The 22,132-nt window shown below is 40.7% G+C and overlaps 1 protein-coding gene across 1 annotated transcript in view; it reads left to right on the top strand.

The window, feature by feature from the left end:
- Positions 1 to 22,132, top strand: part of LOC121867437 — a 34,644-nt gene that overhangs the window by 11,920 nt on the left and 592 nt on the right. Inside the window, exons 3-7 of the mRNA XM_042367349.1 lie at positions 8,055 to 8,220; positions 11,962 to 12,162; positions 13,969 to 14,103; positions 15,829 to 18,674; positions 20,123 to 22,132. The exon at positions 20,123 to 22,132 is cut by the window's right edge and continues 592 nt beyond it. Coding sequence (XP_042223283.1) covers positions 8,055 to 8,220; positions 11,962 to 12,162; positions 13,969 to 14,103; positions 15,829 to 18,674; positions 20,123 to 20,689 — 3,915 coding nt within the window. The 3' untranslated portion in view covers positions 20,690 to 22,132. The remainder of the gene's footprint in view (positions 1 to 8,054; positions 8,221 to 11,961; positions 12,163 to 13,968; positions 14,104 to 15,828; positions 18,675 to 20,122) is intronic.

Here is a 22,132-nt window from a genome sequence, read left to right as displayed (position 1 = left end):
ACACACGCCGGATCTCACATAACACACACGCTGGGATCTTCACATAACACACACGCTGGGATCTCCACATAACACACACGCTGGGATCCTCACATAACACACACTGGATCTCACATACCACACGCTGGGATCTTCAATAACACACACGCTGGGATCCTCACATGACACACACGCTGGGATCCTCACATGACACACATGATGGGATCCTCACATGACACACACGCTGGGATTCACATGACACACACGATGGGATCCTCACATGACACACACGCTGGGATCCTCACATAACACACACGCTGGGATCACATAACACACACGATGGGATCTTCACATAACACACACGCTGGGATCTTCACATGACACACACGCTGGGATCTCACATGACACACACGATGGGATCCTCACATGACACACACGATGGGATCTCACATGACACACGATGGGATCTTCACACACACGCTGGGATCTTCACATGACACACACGCTGGGATCTTCACACACACGCTGGGATCTTCACATAACACATGGGATCTTCACATAACACACACGCTGGGATCTTCACATAACACACACGCTGGGATCTCACATAACACACACGCTGGGATCTCACATAACACACACGATGGGATCTTCATAACACACACGCTGGGATCTTCACATAACACACACGCTGGGATCTTCACATAACACAAACGCTGGGATCTTTACATAACACACACGTGGGATCTTCACATAACACACGCTGGGATCTTCACATACACACACGCTGGGATCCTCCATAACACACACGCTGGGATCTTCACATAACACACACGCTGGGATCCTCACATGACACACACGATGGATCTTCACATAACACACACGCGGGATCTTCACAGACACACACGCTGGGATCTTCACATGACACACACGCTGGGATCTTCACATAACACACACGATGGGATCTTCACATAACACACACGCTGGGATCTTCACATAACACACACGCTGGGATCTTCACATAACACACACGCTGGGATCTTCACATAACACACATGCTGGGATCTTCACATAACACACACGATGGGATCCTCACATAACACACACGCTGGGATCTTCACATAACACACACGCTGGGATCCTCACATAACACACACGCTGGGATCTTCACATAACACACACGCTGGGATCTTCACATAACACAAACTGGTTGCTGGTGATGTTTGGGCGACAAGTAAGGTCCCTCATGAAGTGTTCTCAGATAGTTGTGTCGAGTTTGCTTTTAAAATTGACGTTGTAAAGATGCATTCGGTCACCCCTGATTATCTTCATTGTTTGGATGGGACTGATATTGATTTTTCTTTGCGGTGTTTTTCATGTGGTATCAATATTAGGATAGATATGAATATACCTGCGGAATTTATTATTTATCATTATTATTATTTATTATTATTTATTTTTTTAGTATTATTATTCCTATTAATGTTACTATTTATTTATTATTTTTATTATTTACTCAGGAATAAGTTATGAAGATTAATTAGTCGTGGTGTCTCCCAGGTTAATTAGTCGTGGTGTCTCCCAGGTTAATTAGTCGTGGTGTCTCCTTGGTTAATTAGTCGTGGTGTCTCCCAGGTTAATTAGTCGTGGTGTCTCCCAGGTTAATTAGTCATGGTGTCTCCTAGATTAATTAGTCATCCTGTGTTTTATATCGTGTTTTCTACCCATTTTTTCATATATATATATATATATATATATATATATATATATATATATATATATATATATATATATATATATATATATATATATATATATATATATATATATATATATATATATATATATACACCTGTATTAATTTTCATTTATTTTGTATATTTTGTTTTTACTTATTATTATTTATCATTTGTTTTGTCATTCATTAGTCCTACCCCCATAAAGGAGAGGAACTGTCAACACAGTGACCTCTCTGCCGTTGTAAGTCTGAATCTATGATGATATCCTGCGTTAGCCTGCAGCAGCCGAGTGTTTTCCAGACAAATGTTCGTCCAATTAGGGTGCCCAGCTGGAGCCTTGTCTTTACTTAGTCATACACACACATTGTACACCACGACCTTAGTGTGTCTCTCTCTCTCTCTCTCTCTCTCTCTCTCTCTCTCCTTAAAACCAACCTAGCGCAGCTTAACGTAATCTAATCTACACCTCGCCTATCACTCCAGGTAGCGTTTGTATTAATTATTAATCTTCAGGTGAATAAAGCTGGGGTGCCAAACAGGACAGTACTGTATGCCGTGGTGCTGTTTTAAGATCTTGGTGGTTGTTATGGTAATTTTTTTGACAGGTATCGTGGTATTCTTATTGTCGAGCACCATAGTTATCAGTTTGTTTTGAAGGTATTGTAGTTATTGTCTCGGATATAATTGTTTTCTAATGGTTTCAGCTGTGGTTTTATAATGTATTTTTCTTTTATTTTATTTTCTTTTTTAAATATAGTTTCATCATGACTTCATTTTTATGGACATTGCATTTTTTCCCCCCAGCGTGACCAGTGTTAATTATTTTTTGGACGGTTTGTTTTTATCCCAGCTGCTATTGGTGCTCATGACTCGGACTGTAGAAAAGACAGGTTTATTTCACTTTAGTATCATGCCAGCTGGTTTAGGGATGGTTAATATGTATTCCAGGCTCGCTGCGGTTTCCTTATGTTCTTCTGTTCTCGTGAGTTTTGTTATTGTATGTTAAAACTGTCGTATTTCCAGTTGTAGAGTGAGAAGGGTCTTGTGTAGCAGATTTCTAAATAGGAATTGACAGTGGGGGAACACAACGGGGCAGGCTGAGGCGCTGGGATGCTGGAACACCAGATGAGTTCACACTGGCATCATACCTTGCTCGAAAGTAAAGTCTAGGTTACTTGTATTGTTTGACAGATGGTGTGTGTTGAGGTTGTGTTTTAGGTTAAGGGGTGGTGAGGGGTAGGGTTATGAAAGGAATTTGATGTAAATAGTGAGGATGTGAACAAGTTGGGTGGTAGGAGGGAGCGGTGAGGGGAGGGAGAAGGGGTGGGGGAGCAGCGTGAGCGGGTGTGTCTGTCTGGCCGGCTACTGTGCTCAACACCGCCGCCACCGTCTAGCCGCTACCTACATTTATCTCTCCCCCTCACTCATTAACTCCTCTCTATTATTGTTCCTTGTTGTCGTAAATTACAGCTCTTATTCATGCCGGGAATCTACGGGAGTTGGTTGAGGTAGTGGGAAGAGAAAAAAAAACTGTGTTAGATTGAGGTTAGGGTGTGTTGCAGAGTGTATTGGGGATGGGTGTAGGCGATACCTGGGGTGAGATGTGCTGGCAAGTCTCCGCCATTAGGGCTTTGGTTAAGCGGACTCGGCGGTTGGTGCAGCACAACCCGATACTTAGGAGCTGTAAAGAACATCAGAGTCGGTCAGCGAGGGAGTGTGGTCAGCTGGGTTTCAGGGAACACTTGATGGCATCTCGCTGGGTGGGGTGCCACGTTTGCCGGAATTTTACTCGCTGTGCCCTAGCTATGGGTAAGTCTTGGGTAGGCAGACGCTGGGGGCACTCTAGGTGGGTAGTATGGGCGGGAGAAGGTGGTTAGAGAGCGTGGTGGGCGGGTGTGAGGGTGGAGGTGGGGCAGGTGGAGAGGGGTGGTCCAGGTAGCGAGCTCTGGCATCAGTGTGCGTAACACAGTGGCGGGTTCCTGCCACTTGGGCCCGCCTACCAGCCTGCCCGCTCCCGACACTCACCCCCCTCCCCCCTTCTCTCTCTTCTTTCTCTTTCTCTTCTCTTTCTCTTTTCTCTCTCTTCTCTTATATCTCTCTTCTTTCTTATATCTTCTTTTTTTTTCTTTTATATCTCCTCTCTTATCTCTCTCTTCTCTTACAGTAAATCTCTTCTCTTCTTTATCTCTCCTCTCTTATCTCTCTCTTCTCTTACAGTAAATCTCTTCTCTTCTTTATCTCTCCTCTATTCTCTCTCTTTCTCTCTCTCTCTGTATTCTCTCTTTTCTCTCTTCTTTCTCTCTTCTTTCTCATTCTCTCGTCTCTTCTCTCTCTCTCTCCACCTTGCCCACACTAATACCACTAGCCGCCCCCCCCTCACCCCACCTCCTACCCACAGTTACCCTCCTCCACACCCCCACACACCTCCCTGCCTCCCTTCTGCCTTTAGGCCCTCTCCGTCACCTCTTCCCTCTCCACTCTTCCACATCCTTCTCTCTTCCCCCAACCACTTCCCTCTCTCCACCTGTGCCCACTTCACCGTCCCAGCCTTCTTCATCCACCTCACCTGCACCCTAACATACACCCACTTCACAATGGTATATGAAGTCTCCTTGAAGTTCTCGTTGTAATATACTAACTATTAGGGGTTAAGCCATGCCTACCACCTTGAATATTTCCAGAGATTATACCCGCCTAGTGAATATACCCATCTTAAAGTATACCCAAAAAGTATACCTCCTCCTGAATATAACGAACAATTATACCTGCCCTGAGTATAACCAGAGCCAATTCCCAGAGTGTTTTTTTCTTCGGTTTAGTTATAATCAGTGAGTATACCCTCTTAAATATACCCATTCCTAGGTATAACCAGTCGGTATAAACAACGCCATCAGTACACCCAGTGAGCATACCCACGTTCCGAGTATAACCACCCCATCAGTGTAGCCAGAGAGTATACCCACCCTTTAAGTATCTCCAGATATGCTCATTCTGAATTTACCAATGAGTTTCCTTAGCTCGCGAGTCTGAAAATTAAGTACAGTATACTCACTCCTGAATAAAATGAACAAGTACACCCATCACCAGAGTATAACCAATAAGTATGTCTACGCTGAGTTTGACCGGTATACAGTATGTATCTACTTCTGGGTGAAACCAACGAGTATACGCATTTCCTGAGTATGACCCACCCTCTTAAGTATAACCATGGGGGATAACCACCTTTGAATATAAACGGTGAGTATAACCAGGCGGTATAACGTTTTGTTCTTCCGGACGAGATCTGAGTAAGCTGCTGCTGTGAAGGGTCTGTCTGCCTTTTTGCACGTTATTTCGTTTCAGCTGTCAGTCATCTCTGTAAGCACCTTTACTGCCTGACTGACACACTGAGAGAAATTTCTATCATGCCCGAGGCCCGCCCCTGGCAGTCTTAACCCACAACGGGAGATGTTAATGATTTTTTTCCACATGGTGTTATGTCTCCATGTTTTGTAAGAACTCACTTACTATTGTACCCTGTTTTGTTATACTTATATATTGCAATTATTTTCAGCTTCGGATTTAAAACTAATACAGTATGTAGTGATGGAAGCTTCGTATGACCAGTTAGTCAATTTTGTATCTTGTTGAATTCATCATAATTAAATAAAATCTTTAAGATCAATGAAGCCATAAAAAACACATTTTGTATGGTGTAATTACTCCAATATTACCCACGTTTAAATGTATTTTAGCAAGGTTAGTACGAGTCCGTTAGGTTTGTAGTGGATCTGTTTATCTAGGGCGAGGCATCATGTGATACACCTACCACCTGTGTATTGTCTCAGTTGGCTTCTTCGGTATGGTTGCGAACATTCTCTGGGGGAGGGGGGTTACAGATTTCGGGGGCGGATCCAGGAATATCAAAACGGGGGTCCAAGAAGTTGTGGTTGGGGCAACATGGCGACCAAAGCGAGTCCACCTAACATTTTTTTTTGGGGGGGTGGCGGCTGTAAGCCCCCAGAATTTTTGTTTTTAATCTGACCAATATCATGGGCATTTTGGGGCCATTTTGGAACCATATGTACTTTATATTAGGAGATATTCTGAAGTCAAAAGTAATTACTTTTTACTATACAAAAGCGCCCGAGTACAACAGTGAATTGAAGAAAAAGTATTGGAAATTTTCTGATGAAATGGGGGATCCGGACCCTCAGATATCCCGATCCGTCCCTGGATTTTCTTGAAACTTGGCAGAAACATTGGTCCACCTTCCCTCCTTCATACCAATATCTCACATGAATTTGGTAATCGGAATGATATAATTAAAAATCACGATTTGACAGTCATTTTTCTTTCATATAGTTTCCATACATAGCCTCAGTACCTGGGTGTGTTTCTCCGTCAATTACGCTTAGGTGAATACACAGATGACTGGTCCAACATAAGTGAACTGATTTAAGTGGTGTCCTTCAACCCTCATACCTGAACTGAGGTGAACTTGAGTGTAAACCATCTTAAATAAAGACACTTGCGTTATTCTTGACCACCTCGAGACCCAGGCAGTATATCATGCCAGCAGCAAGGTGGATGACGTGTAACTTTAACGTGTAGAGTTTTATTTTTATTTTTTCTGTAAGACACCATCATGGTCCAACAGATTTATCAGTTAACATTGATAAAAGATTGTTAAAATGTCTGTTATGCTTTTAGGCATACATACATACTGTACCTACATACAATCGTGGTCAAAAGTAATCATCCACTTCACCACCTAACCCTTGCACTTGGCTGGGTCCTTTCTGCACAGAAAGTCACGTGGGGAGGGGAGGGCTGTGGAAGGGTGGAATGTGATTTAAGTTGTTTATCAGAGAGGGAGGGGATTAAAGAAATCAGGGAAATTCAAGAAAGAAGAAAGAGGGGGATGGAAGTAATTTTTTCATTATATTATCTTTGGTTTACAGGCTTGAAAGAGTGATAGATGAAGACCTGTATTTTATGATTATTATAATGTCATCCATTTCCTTATTTAGCATTTTTTCAAGTTCAGGTTTTATACAAGGGTGATTAGAAATTTATAATAATGTTGATATGAAGAGAAATATTGAATGCAAGGGTAGAAATCATATTTATTTTTAATATTTATCATCACAGGTCATACAGAATCTCAGTAACCCGTCCATCGTGGTCTCCCCGGCCTAAACTGATATAATTTATATGAATTAAGAGTGTAAACATGTTTTGTTTGCATTGCACACCTGAAATTCGTCATTTTATTATATCAAATGCCTCAGTGACCCTAATCTCCCTTGCAATTTCTGACACGTTGTAGCCAGCCCCACGCAAACCAATAATTTGCCCGAGACTCGCCATTCCGCGTTTTTTTAGCATTCATCCTGGGTTGGATGTGGAGCAGTGGCCAAGCACCATTGCCACTATTCCCTCATCACCTCGCATTGATTATCACTACTGTAATAAACATATCCAATAAGTCGTTCTCTTTTTTTTTAAGAACGGTAATGGTGAGAGGTGGAAGTGATCAAGTAACAGCCTCCATTTAGTTTTCCTGGTGGTGAGAAAGCCACACCCCTCCTTGCGGATGCCAAACGCCTTATCAACCCTAATGACACATTACCTGCCAAAAGCTCGCTCACAATCCTCCCCGGTATTTCAAGTAAAGTCGTAGATAATTAAGGGAAAGTTAAGTCCATATGACACCTCTCCGGACGCCCGCCCTCCTGGCTGGTTGGTTGGTTGGGCTTTAGGCCTATCAACTGCCAGGGTCATTAAAGCGGTCAACGTTAAGCTACACCCACCAACCTTAACACTTTCTTTAGGTGTTGAGGATAATTCTAAGACCACATACAGTCTCACTACATATGTGGCCCTTGACTGGTGCCCTCCTACCTTACCCAGGTCCACCACCTCTAGCTCCCCCCCCCCCACCCTCTTGTGACCTGCCGTGTAGAAAGGCCTTGAGCTCACGGGTATGGTGGTAGGAGGGGTGGATGATTACTTTTGTTTGACCATGACTATACATACATGCATGATGTATATGTATTACCGGGGTAATGAAAAAAAATTATTTCTCAAGTTGTAGATATCTTTTAGAGTATGTTATGCTTTGATTGAGTAATTTTAGGGTTAAAAATATCCAAGTTTTTAATTGTTTTTCTTCCTTTTTGGTATTGAAATGTGTGTTATTTGAGAGAAAATAAACTATTAACATCTAACCCCTGAATGTAAGCAATATCAGTGGTGTTAAAAAATGCTCTTTGTAGCCTTAAAACCAGGAAAAGAAATTGCAGGCTGTTCGGATAACAAGAACGAGTATTTCAAGTGTAGCTTTACTTGCAGAAAAAGAAGTTTGAGGTGAGAGCGTTGAGTTACCCAGGGAAGTTGACGTTTTACACCACGAGCGATGAGAAGAGTAAACATTTGTTGTATCTGTGCCGCCTCACCCACCAGTTCAAGCTGGCACTCCAGCCCCGCCTCGCCGAGGTCCGTCGCCTTCAAGAGGAAGGTCAGTCTCCCGTCCTCAACTATTTAAGCTTTTACTTTGGTTTATCTTCCTCATATTCTTCATCTGTGAGTGGCCTTATTTCTTATTTTAATGTTTGTATTTTCTTTATTTGATTGTTTTTGTGGTGTTAAATATTATATGCTTGTTTCCTGCTGTTGGACTTTTGCTTCTCAAAAATTGCAGAAGTGGATTCAGGGATATCAAAGGGGGGGAGGTCCAAGAAGTTGTGGGTGGGGGAACATAGCGATGCAAAGAACCCACCCAGCTGCTTTGGGGGGCCTGGAAATTTTGGCCCAATATTATGGGCGTTTTGAGGCCATGTGCATTTGATATTAGGAGATATTCTGAAGTCAATAGTAAATACTTTTTACTATACAAAATTGCCTGAGTACGATACAATACTGCATTAAAGAAAAAGTATTATAATTTTCTGAAGAAAAGGGGGGATCCGGACCTCCAGGATCCGCCCCTAAATTGCTGTAGTACATGGTTTGAGAAACAACTGTGTCTTTGGCGAGTTAGAATAAATATTGTCTAAAATTATATGAGAACTGTCTTCACTTGTAGTAGGAGTAAAGAGTTGAAGGATGAGGGAAATATTTTAGAAGTTAGGAGCTCGGAAAAGGAAGCAATACTCTCTTGAATCTAGATCATATTACATACAGTATTGAAGCCAACAGGGGAAGGATAATTGTAGTCTTGGTCAAAATGTGTATAAAATCAACATTACAATTGTCTTTGATATAATGTGGCTTAAATGTGTACCTTTTTTTATCTACTTTTACTTTATCATCTTTGCCACTGATCAGCTTGTTCGCCGCTTGGGTGATTGGCCATATCTCTGTTATGCATTGTTGGCAGGCATGTACTGGGCATATGCTGGCTCCTGAATGTATCTGTACCTGCGCCAGTGTTGGTCAAGTTTGGTCTTGAAACAGCTCACACTCAGTGCCATCACAACACTCTCTGGCAGGATGTGCCAAGAGCTTACAATTCTCACTCTGAAAAGGTTTGCCCTCACATTTTTTTCTGGATTTGTCGCTTCTTCAACCTTGAGCTGTAACTTCTTGTGGGCTGGGCGTCTGCCAGTTCCATGTATGGGCACTCAACTTTAGTGCCCTCTGAGATGTTCATAAACTTCAATTAAGTCCCCCCTTGCCCGTCTATAGTATAAGCTAGCCAGTTGCATTCGTTCTAATCTCTCTGGGTAACTGAGGTGCCTTAGTGCAGGCACCAGTCTGGTGGCCCTTCTTTGGACATTTTCAATCTACTGACAGTCTCTAGCATATCTATGAGACAAGGCAGGGTGACAGGAAAGCACCTCACATTACGAGGGACAGATTGTCTAGATATCTGAACGACCTTCTTATAAGACCTACTAGTTTAGTTGCTTGATTCACCTTCTTCTCACAATGGCCCGAGAACTTCAGTTCAGTGTCAGCATACATACCTAGGGTCTTTTCACTTCGGTCTCTGTTAGTGCTGTTTCTTCATCCCGTTGGGACGTGTGATGCACATCCTAACTGTTAGTACGACGTAGGTGCATCCTCTTACATTCTGTGACATTGAATCTTAACAGCCACTTCTTCGACCACTATTGAAGCTGACAGAGATCCTTCTGTAGCTCTTCAGAACTCTTTTTCAGCCCTTCTGCACTCTGATTTTGCTTGGTTTCTGGGCCCGGCATACATCCTCCTGTCCTGCTCAACATCGGTCCTAACCCGCGTGTTGATTTTAGATTTTTTCTTAACTTTGTCACCCGTCACATGGTTCAGGTGTAACGGTCTCCTTGTATTCCTGGAGCCAGTGGGATTGGTGTTGGGTATATATTTATTGATCAAATAGTTTACTCTACTGGCTATGATATTTAGCAGTAGCTGCATTCTTATATCTTGGTGGGTCAGTCTAGTGAGTACCCTTCGTCCTGTCGTAATCACCGTTGTAATATTTGAACCTTGGCCTGCTTTTGTCGTGAACCAAGTAACAGTTAAAATGGAAGGACATTATGTTGTGACTGGCACTGTATATTGTACAGTATCATAAAATTAGGAGTTTTGCAGAATTTGTTAGGTTGGGTCAAGATCTTGAGTTAGTGTACTGTGCACACTGTAGTACCTAATCATGTTAAGTTAATTCAATTGTTGTTTTATTAGTTTAGGATAAAAATTATGGCTCCCACTCCTTAAAACTTACCTGAAGGGTATGTGAAACCTTGAAGTACAGTATACTACATATGTACAGTAGAAATCACTCAATTTTGGAGGTAACACAAATAACGGTACAGTATATTATACAGTATATTATTACTTTATCCTCTGCCACCTATTGGCCTGTTAGCTGCTTGGATAGTCGATCATGTCTCTCGTTCTACTTTTGGTTTTGTATATTTGTTACAATGCTCTTCTATTTGTCATATTTTATTGGATTTTGAATCCAAGGAATTTAGGACAAGGCATCTGAACATGCTTATTAAAGTAATTTGGCTAAACTTATATCCTGAGGACCACAGATTTTTCCTGTCATAATCTATCTTAATACTGTACCTGTAATACCAAATTTAAGAGCTTAACCAATACTGTATACTGTAAACTTAAGAACCCAAACTTGACCTTGCAAAATAGACATGAACATTTTACTTCTCCGCATTGGGTGCCTCTTCTTGAATGTGAGGGAGAAAGCAATGACATCGTATATGGAAGTTATGTAGTTGAGGAGTTCAGTTTTTACACTAACCTGAATGACCCAGGCATAAACTGTAACCCTCATAAGTACATATCGAATATGTACTCAGATTTAAGGAATGAGGGCCGAAGTCCAAATCCTGGAAATTAGTTTTGGTAATGTTAGGTTAAGTCTTAAAGTTAAGTCAGGTATGTAGTAAGGAAAAAATTGAGCCCCTCGCTCCATAAAGTTTACCCTTAAGTTAACATTTGAATTTTATTCAGTGGGCATAAAGATCCACTGCTGTTGTTGTAGTTGCTATCATCAGCATTATTACAGTATACTGTATATAGTACAGTATTTATTTTTGCTCATTGTTGTGTCGATAGGAACTACTGCACTAGTTTTCTGCCCTAATTTCTGAAAGGATGTCTTTAGTGTATCAGAATCCTAGATCTTGATCTGTACAGTACTACCATTGGACACCCATTGCCATCCTTAAATTTTGTCCCCCCCAAAAATCATACCTCAGCTAGGTTTCCTCAATTTCACAGCTATTTAAACAAAGCTGGCCTTGAGTGCTTTTGGACCTCCAGACTATCAAGTCTGGATTGATACACAATGAGAAAATATTGCAGGTCAGGCTTCAAAATGTCAAAATTTTATCTGAAGATTGATGGATAACTGAACTTTGCAGCGGCACATTGTGAGAACTGGTGACAATCACTGAAGAGCAATTTTCATCAAAACTGGCTAATTACTGTTCACAGAACACCATAACTTGATCAGAAATTTACTCAATTTTGAGTGCATTCTAGGCTAACTTTATAACTCTTGTACAGTTGATAACTTTGTGATCTCCTAAGGTTTAAAATTGTTGGTGTATATCAAAGTGTTGAAGAATCTTGGGGATAGAAATTTGAGAACAAATTTAAGAAATATTAGGCTGTTACAGAATTGTGAAGAGTGGTCAGTGAAATGAAAGAAGTGGCATCTTGACCTTCAGTTAAAAAGACAAACATAAATTTTCATCTCTATACAGTACTGTACTGTATATTGCTCTTGATGATACACTGGCAGACCGCAGGCGGTACCGTGAGAGCTACATCTACAGTGACCGATATGCAGAGATGGAAGGTCTTGCCGACACTTTAGGAGGACTCCGAGGATATTTAGCCAAAACCTCTGCAGATCAGCGAGTGTCGGTCATCTCCAACACGTCATCCAACACTACTTCTGGCATTGTTTCTGATCGTGTCTTATCACTTGATGGAAGTGAGGGTAAATATGAGACTATACAGTACAGTATATTATAGTCACTAAATCCTCAGTGCAATACTGTATACAGGTAGCTTATATTATACTGCAGTATAAATGAATTACATTTCTCCACCATGATGCAGTTGATTTTTTGTGTTCAACAAAGCCTGTTTGCAACAATAATGCTTGGACTTTTCTCTCCAGTTGTGTAACTCGCACAGATAACTGTGGATACCTACCTGTATGTGTATGTGTGTATTCATTGATGCAATTGTTTCAAGAATGGATGAACTTTAGTTATGAGATTAGAATAGAGATATATGAAGTTATGAGGAATGATGGGTGTAGAAAGGTGTAACACTGAAGTGATGTGTCAAAGGAATTATGTTTAGAGATTAACTTCCGAATAAGGTAAACATAGATTTATACATTGGAAGACTCAAAATTAGGTGAAAGATGGATAGAGTGGTGTAAATAATAATAATAAACATTTATTCAGTAAATTTGTCATACAGGTTTACAATTGGATAAGTATATTTATAAACTATGTAGTTATACATTTCAACATGAATATAGACAGTGTAGGTAGTAATATCTCTGTTAGCCGGAATCCCTCAACCGGAACTCTCCAATAGCCAGGATTGAAATTTTCTCCAAAGTCGGAATTTTCCGGAAAATTTCGGCTTTAGGAACAATTTTCTGAGAGATGATGTAATGTTTAATTTCTGGAACTTCCGAGAACATTTTTCTGTTACCTGGAAAATTCCGGGGACGAGGATTTTTTTCAGCTTTGAGAGAGTCATCTCATTACCTGGAAATCTCTCATTCCCTGAAGTGCTCTGCACCAATTGTTCCGGCTAACGGAGATATCACATATATGATGGATGTAGGCTGTGGAAGTATACAATTTCCTGTGTGCCAAGACAGTGCAGGTAAACAGCAAGACAACTTGGCTAAGGATAGCTGACAAAACTGTCAGTTGTTTATTTCCAGTAATAGTATGTCTACAGGAAAGTTCATCTTTGTAGGAGTCTTAAAAAAAATCACTTGTCTTTGGTGTATGAAGGCGGCTCTGATTGAGGCACTTGGTACCTTGAAATAGTTTTTATGATGTAAGTAAAGTAATTTTACTTGTAACTTGTTTGATGAGTCACCTGCTGAGAAACACATAAACTCATGTTAATAATTTTTCTCCAGTAGCATTTGAAATTTCCATCCGTACAGTTTCTTTTATGAAAAATTAACATAGATCCAAATTATTATTGTTTAGAGGTACCTATGACAGCTAGTGGGTTTCAAAACTAGGGTGACACTCATGAAGTTTATTCATCTGTAGAATATTTATATTTATGTTTGTCCTTCTGTTATTGCTGTATGGATTTAGGGGATTGTGTTTGTAGAATCTTCCTTAAACACTGCATTTAATTATTGGTTTTCATGAGTCGAGACACAACAGCAGTGTCTCAAACATTGCTGAAGAATTGTACATGTAAAGTACATGCTAAGTAAAACATTTAGACACTGAGAATGTGTTAGGTTTTTTATATACAGTACTTAATGTTGTCCAAGAAAATAATAAGTGATGGTAATGGAAGGAAATTGTGCATCAGGCCATCTATGTGTCATCCATGTCAGCTGGTCATCTACATACAGAATTATGGGAAATTTTTATACGATGGATTTACATACTGTAGATCTTTCAGGGTAGATGTATTTCCAGAAAAAAGTTCTACAGTGAGGCATACTTTTGTCAGATATTACTTTCAGTATCATAGATTAGCTAAAACTGGAAATTAAATTGAAGTACTTCCCTGTTTTAATTACTAGATGATCTCGACTCTGAGATTATGATCAACACACCACCTGCTGCGAGTATTGAGAGTGGAGTCGAGTCCCTCACCAGGTCCCTCTCTCGACTAGACTCTTCTTCAAGCAGTACCCATGCTCATACTCCAGACTTTGGTATGTAATGCCATTTCCTCTTTTACTTAAAATTTTGCTAGATGTATAGTATGAAGCAGACTTGTAGTTTTCAGTCTACTGGTATTCTAACTCGAGTACAGTACAGTTATCTGTACTTGTACTTATTCTCGAGCCTCTGTACTCATAATCATGTGCATACCTGTAAAATAATAGCTATACTGCCCATTTTGCTAAACCAGAAGATACCTATAAGAGATTGACTTTATCTTCCCTGCAAGATTTTTCCTTCAATCTTGTTGACAAAACAAATGTACAGTATACCAAAACTTTGCATCTTAAAGAACAGCCCGGCATTAGCCTACTAACATTTTCGGTGTGGATAGTGATTGATTGATTGTGGTAATTGCATCCCTTGCGACGCAACGGCTTAGGTCATAAGTCGCCAAAGTAAAATAAAACCTTACAGGACAAAAATCAAATAATGCAAGGTAAAAAAAATATAAATAATAAGTACCTGTAGCGTAAAACTTCGTAAAACGAAATGAACGTTAATAGATAAAACTTGAAGCTTGTGTAGAAGGCTGGCTTCCTCCGCCCCTCCCATCCTACCCACTCCTTACCCCAGTACCAAAGAGAGACGGTAAGACCCGTCTCCCCCGGCACTGGGAGAGGTGCTTATAACAAAGATCTCGGAGAATGGGGCACTTCACCAAGTGTCTTCGAACAGTCAGTGGGACCAGGCAGTCATCATAATGGGGAGGGGAAGCCCTCTCCATTAAAAAACCATGAGTCGGTAGTGTGTGTGGCCAATGCAGAGGCGGGCCAAAACAGTCTCCCAGTGGCGTGACAGTCCCTGATATCCCCAGGCACCGAAAGCAGGGTGGATGTTGCGGAACTTGTTTGTTCCAACAGCATCCCACCTGCATTGCCAACTCTAGCAGATGGCAGCTCCTATGACTGGCTTCATAACAGAGGCAGGTACCTGTAGAGGGGAATAATGTGCCACTGGGCGAGAAGCAGCTGCTTTTGCAACATCATCAACACACTCATTTTCCTTCTCCCCCACGTGGGCCAGGACCTAGAAAAAGCTGACTTTCTGGCCACAACATTGGATGAGAAACAGCCACTGTAAAATAGCTAACAGTGGCAGATTTAAGTGGGGCCTACCCCCACCAATGAAAAAATCTTTTTCAGAAGGTCGTCTAAGCACTAAGGAATGGGGGGCAACCATTATCTTGCACAGAGCCCCTCAGAAGCTAGAGCCAGCCCTGAACTTGGTAATATTCCCCAAGGGATGTAAGAAATGTTTAAAGTTCTAAAAGAATTACCAATATAATATTAGCCAATATCTATTGGTGTAATGAAAAGACCAAGTTGTAGCTAGTTAACAAAGTCACAACTGCACATACAGCAGTGGTATAAAAAGGAAAATGTTAGATTCTCTAAATAAATAAAGTATTTGAGTTGTTTTGAACCAAGCATTTTTTTCCATGTATAGTGGTAGAATTTTTATAAACTATCCATATATACTAGGAAAATATTGATAATGTTTTAAGTGTCTTAACTGAAGGGCCAATTCATTGTGGTTCCTGACATATGGATATGATTGTGAGATACTGTATACTGTACTCTTTTTATTAGACATTCAAAATTTATTGGATTTACTGTAATTAATTAAACAATTAGAATCTGGTGATGATAATTTATTATTTAAGTATGAATATTAATGGAGCAATTATTTTTCCTTTTTTTATTATTATCCAGATGAAGGGAGCCTAAATCATCCCTCCTTCACACCACCAGCTTCAACTCCCCCGACCGGTGGACGATTAACAGGATCAACAGGGATATGTGGAAGTGAGGCAGGTGGAGTGTCTTTAGGGCGAGCAGGTAGTGTCCATTCCTCCTCCTCCCAGCACTCTGCTTCCACTGTTCGTTCCAGATATTCTCTGGTCCCACATAGGCTTCCTCCAGAACTGACTTTAGGTGCAGAGCTTGCGGACATTTCCTTAGCCCCTGATCTTCCCCATCTTGCTGACTTGCCAGGTATGGCTGCAGATAGATCAGGACGGAATGGAGATGAAGAGAGTGATTTGTGTACAGGCTTGTCTCACACACAGCATAATTGCTGTTCTACTTGCTGTGATGAAGATAATGCATCCATAACATCAAATGATGACCCTGAAGGTGAGAATGATGAGGAGCGTTGTAAATGTGGGTCATGTGCCATGTGTATCCTACATCAAGCTTCTGCAGGCTTCTTGCATCAGAAACTAGACAGTGAGAACTCGAGTGTAGCAGCACAACGCGGGGACACAGGGCCACATGCATACCATGATTCTTTGGATTCTGCAAGTGCATCAGCTCGTTTCTTTGGAAGTCCAACCTTTGTAAGTGATGATGCCTCAGTAATGGTACAACCGGACCTTGATGAGTCAGGCAATTCCACTTACAATTTTTCAGAGGAAGATTTTAACCAGTTGAACAACAATGATGACTATGTAGAATTTTTTAAGGATGGCTTACGGTTTCCAGAGCAAAGCAGCAACCAACTTGAAGAGAGAGAAATAGAGGAGGAGGAGAGAACTATGACTCCACCAGCAAATGTCCACCGTGTCAGCCCACAGGGTTTGGGTGCTCAAGGGCTTGTTACACAAAGAGTTGGTGCACAGGGTGTTACTTCTCCACCAGAAGGAGGAGGTTCACCAACTGGATCAGATCAACAAGAAGAACACTTGGATTATTCTGTAGAAAGTGCACAAGCATCATTGTTAGCATCTTATTCACCTGCTTTAGCAATTTCTCTAGGAGGATACCGACCAAGAGCTTCAGTTTCATCTACATTTGATACAGATAGTGACTATGTGCAAGTGCCTGGAACTGATGATCATTTCTTATTAATGCCACCAGCTCCTGTCTCCATGTCTACTGTCAAAACTATCACACCAGTTGCCATAGCCTCCTCCCGTGTTAATACTGCTTCATCTATAGACATTCTACCCAAAAACAAGGATCCAGTAAGTAATAGGGCACCTCTTACATCACCAGATGCTGTTATTAGTGAGACAACAGTAGCCAGTGCAAGTGAGGCACCTGCAAAGTTCATAACATCAAAGCCTAGGATCACTGTGCTGAAAGCTCACACACAGTTGGCAGCTACAGCTGTTCCATCATTTACATCAGTGCCTTTGAGCAGAGGAGTAGTTCACACTTTACCGCAAGTTCAGCCCAGACCAAAAATAGACGCAGTCCAGTCTCTGCAACGAGGCACTGCACAGCTCCCTGAAATGCGACTCCTAGGTCTACCACCCCCCTATGCTCGTGACCATGGATCAAGTAAAATTAAAGCAACTGGTGTTCAAAATACTGTAGAAGTACCTGTAATTAGAAAGAATAATTACCTCGATGTACGTGCTTCTTCTATTAATAAGAACAAAGCCCGTGCCCATCCAGAACAGCATCCAACAGTTACTCCAAGAAGCCTCTACCTGAGACATCAGCAAAAAGCACTTCAACAGCAACAGTTAAAACAACAGCAACAACTACAGCAGTTACAACTACGTTTGAGCAGTGAAACTGTGTATCAACCAGCTGCTTATGCTCAGGTTGTTGGTGTACCACTTTTGCCGTCACCCACATACACGGGTTATCAACAACATCAACATAATCAGTCTGGAAATATACAACAACCTGTGTTCCAGCAGCAGCAACAGCAGCTCCAACACCCCCAACAAAATTACCTTTATCAGCCATATATAAAGAACTTCTTCCAGAATCCCCCTCCACCTTCACCACACCATGGTTATGGTGTTGGTGCTGGCCCAGGAGGTAGTGGATTCCAGGTCAGTGTTGAGGCACCATCACCCACCCACCAATGTGCCAGTGATCCTGGTACTTATTCTCCACAACAGCAGCAGTCACTGGCAACAGTGTATACTAACCAAGTCAGCTTGAGTCAGATTGAACAGTTCAAGGCACAGCTTTATTCTGATGTAGATTATGTTATATATCCTATGAAGGATCCTGCACTAAGTCGACAGGAATACATGGATGCTAAAAAGGGACAGGTGATTGCTACCCAGGCTCAACAACAGGCCAGTAGCAGCAGTAGCAGTAGCAGCTTTGCTTACTTACCTCCACCCCCACCATATCGCAGTCCAAAGTTGTCACCTCTTTACAGATCAACACCAAATGTTGCAGCAACATTAAGCAGCTGTAGTGGGAGTGGCAGTGGTGTAGTGACAAGTGTAGGAAATGCCTCAGTTCTGTCATCTTATCCATCTTGTCAGAGCCTTACCTCGCACCAGCCTGGTTCATCTTCAGGCTATTCCTCAATGGCACGAGGACGTTATTTCTCACAGCAGTCCCTAGCATCCTCATCCCTGTCTTCAGCACCGTCTGGTTATTCTGCTTCAACACAGTCACTTACTGGCAGCTATGAGCCATACTCTGAAGTGATGCAGCGGGAATCATCCATGCTTCGTGTCCGCTCTGATGAGTCCATTCTTTCTTCAGCATTAGCAGAATCGTCAGATTCTCAAATACCAACTGGCCATCCGTTGCCACCACCCCCACCTTACCGGCCCAAGGTGAGGACAACTCACAAGTACGTGGCTTCTCAGTGCTGTGCATGACTTGCTTGGCCCAAGTTGTTAGTACTGTCAACTTTATTATTATGTTATATGTAGTGATCTTTGCTCATAATTCCATTTCAAAATATGTAAGTATTCATTCAATTAAGATAAAGAAGAGATAATTGAACATGTATTGATATCTTGGGCCACTTTGAATAACATAACTGATGTCTGATGCCTCCTCTGTTCTGCTATTGTAATTTCTTTTAAACTCACTTTCTTATAAAATTGGAGATTTGGAAGTCTTCTCTAAATAAAATGTAGAAATTATTTAAAGATGACTATCTAATGCTTATTGACGTGTGGCTTAAGCAGATATTATCTAATATTATATGCGTATATGTTTTTTGCATGTATGCTTGTTGCATATACAGTATCAAGAATAACATAAATGTGTGTGATGTAAATCATGAATTTGAAAAGCAGCTGTATTAATGTACCTGGTAGATACAGAATGACTGAATACCTGAATATGGGTTTAGCTTTTCTTTTATGATAGCCAAGTTTTTAAAGATTTTACAACTATGGTGCATACTGATAACTTAAATAAGGCCATGGATCACTCAGAATTTCATGCATTTATTTATACTTTATTGTTAATGCTTAAATGTCTTAAGAGTCAATAATGACAACAGAGAATTTATTTTGGATTAAATTTAGTATATACTGCATCTCTTAAGAGCAAGCATATCACAATTGTAATTACCTTAGTAGTGGAAAATTTGCTCAACAAGAAGAACTTTTGGAGTGCCAAGCCTTAACATCACAAGAATGACATGCAAAAGCAAGTGGAAATTATCTTGTCTGCCCCCTTTAATCCCTTGAGTGAATCTGCTTTCAAACATTATGAGTGCATAGTTTGGTGGTATATACTGTATGGCACCTCATGATGGTGGTAGAATTTTTAAATAATGAAATGATGGCAATAATTTATGGCTTTCCTGTAAATGTTAACACTAAAACCCTTCTTGTTCGAATTAAAAAAAAATTCTATACCTGGGTTTGGATTCTTTTGGGTGCTAAAGTGCTGTTATAACAAATCACTGTTCACGTTTTGGAGCTTGTAAGCAACACTTACTACCTATTTGACATACTGTACCATATTGTCTTGGAATATTTTTATTTTCCAGCAGTGTGTCATCTGAGTTGGCATGTATCACACTAGATTTGTATTGAATATCCATCATTAAGTACTTACTGATAAATTATTATTAGATTATTTTGACAATTTCTTGTGTACTGTAGTCTCGTGGAAACACTTCTTTTAACAACGTAGATTATTAACATTGTTTATTCAAAGTTATTCAGCAAGTTATCCAGCCTAAGTTAGTACTGTAGTGTAGTCTGATTTTATTTAAACACAATTGAGATAAATAAAAGAATAATACTCTATAGTTACTGTATGTGCAATATTTTGGTTACAGGAGACCCTGGACGGGACTGGGAATGTTGTTGGGGCCACCACGGGAGGTGCTGGGAGGGTACGTAGCCGGAGGTCAGGGGGGGTCCTCAGCTTGCAGCAGTTGCGGGAGCGCAGCCAACTCATGGATGTGCCACTCATCGCTGCCCTCTGCTCAGACGCAACACTCGTCTCGCGTTCAAGCCGCACCCCTTCCACCGATTCCTCCACAACACCAGGCAGCAATACCCCCCCACCTTTCCAATCTGACTCCATTAGCACGTCAAGCACTCGTCCCTGGGACTTGGACACATCTCAGCCATCCTCCTTAGTGACCAGTATCTTACCTCACCCATTGGCAGATACACAACAAACAAAGACCAAACGTAGACAACGAGGTCTAAAAACGACACGCAGGTACTCCCTGTCTGGTGTTTACACCACAAATCAGGTACCTATCACACACATAAAATCCAAATGTAGCAGTAAGACTTTTAGTGGTGTTCATCAGCACCCAAGTAAGACTAGCCACCAGACTAATTTGCCTAAGGATGCAAATGACCCACTTAAGACTAAAGTCTCCCCCAGGTAAGTGTCATTTCTGGGCACTACTGCTTGTTCCTCGAGGCAATATACTAGTAACAATTCTGTATCTCTAGCATTTGTGAAACTTCAGTTTCTCTCTTACCTCATATTTTATATTTCTTGGATTCAATTTGAATAGCACAGTAGTATAATGAACATTGATATATGTTTGTATTACTTTTGGAATACATTGCCGCATGAAAATTAAGAATCAAACTTGTATGTGCTACTCATGCATATCTTACTCAAACACAGTTGATATATAGCACCAAGAAATTTTTATACCAAGTTAAATTAAATGGGAGAAGATCTCCCAGTGTAGAAGATAAGTCGTTAAGATTTCCACAGTCATGAAGTGGTAAATCTGGTAAAGAGTGCGGCAGAACTTTGAGTCGCCTGTCACCATGATCTCTAGGACGTTGGCTGGGCAATGCTGTCCACATGTCGTAAACACAAGTGAACACACACACTCAGGCAACTTTTTTCCTCCATATTCACATGTATTTAGTCATGTGTTGTTGGCATTCATCAAGTTAGAGATAATTCGTTCAGTGGCCTTATTAACTTTACCCCATCACATCCAATCCCAGCAGTACCTGTGTCCTAGGCTAAATGTTAATTGCCTATACAAATAAATGCAAAAAATTTCAAATCTACTGATGTGATTGTTAAAATACTGTAGTTTCTTATAAAGTGCAGGTATTTATATATTATCAATAGACAGTAAGTTTCTTAAAATTACTAAGATGTTATTTATTGTAGATACTCCTATAATGCTCCATATTTTTTTTTACAATTGTTTATAGTTGAATATTTTTTCTTTTTGGTGTTTGACAAGTTATACTGTAGTTTTACTAATATTTCCCAGAAAATCTGTTGAAAGTATATTCACATAAGGTTCTTCAAATATTTTTATCCAGGTGATGACACAGCCAGGATTTAATACCTGCATGGATTGGATCTGGTGGTGGGAGGGTCTCAATGGGCAATTAATGATCAGAAAGTGCCCATCCATCCGTCCACACACACACTGTCAACTGCTGCCACCACTGCCAGTGTTCCAAATGGTGATACCATAGTACATGCCCTTACTACTTGAGGACCTATAGATGTACAACATCCACCTGTTTAATGCTTATGGTCATGAAGTTCATAATGTAGAATTTTTTATGCTTAGTTCACTTCGTGGGTAAGTTGCTACTGTAGAAACTGATCAGTTTCAGCAACAAAAAAGTGAAGATAAAATTTTTATTTTAAACTTAACATGACCATAAGTGCATTAGAGCATGTTAGGAACTGTTCAGCCTTGGTGTTAATTACTTAGCACAAATAGGTGGTTGGCAGTGGGTGTAGTATTAATTTCATTTATTGTAGGGTTAACCTTTTTTAATTTACTATGTGTGCTGGGTATTATGCTCAGTATGTCTACAAGAACTAATAATACATCACT

Source organism: Homarus americanus, unplaced genomic scaffold (genome assembly GCF_018991925.1).
Source record: "Homarus americanus isolate GMGI-L3 unplaced genomic scaffold, GMGI_Hamer_2.0 scaffold23598, whole genome shotgun sequence".
NCBI classification, from domain to species: domain Eukaryota; kingdom Metazoa; phylum Arthropoda; class Malacostraca; order Decapoda; family Nephropidae; genus Homarus; species Homarus americanus.
This window is presented reverse-complemented; position numbering and strand designations above follow the sequence as displayed.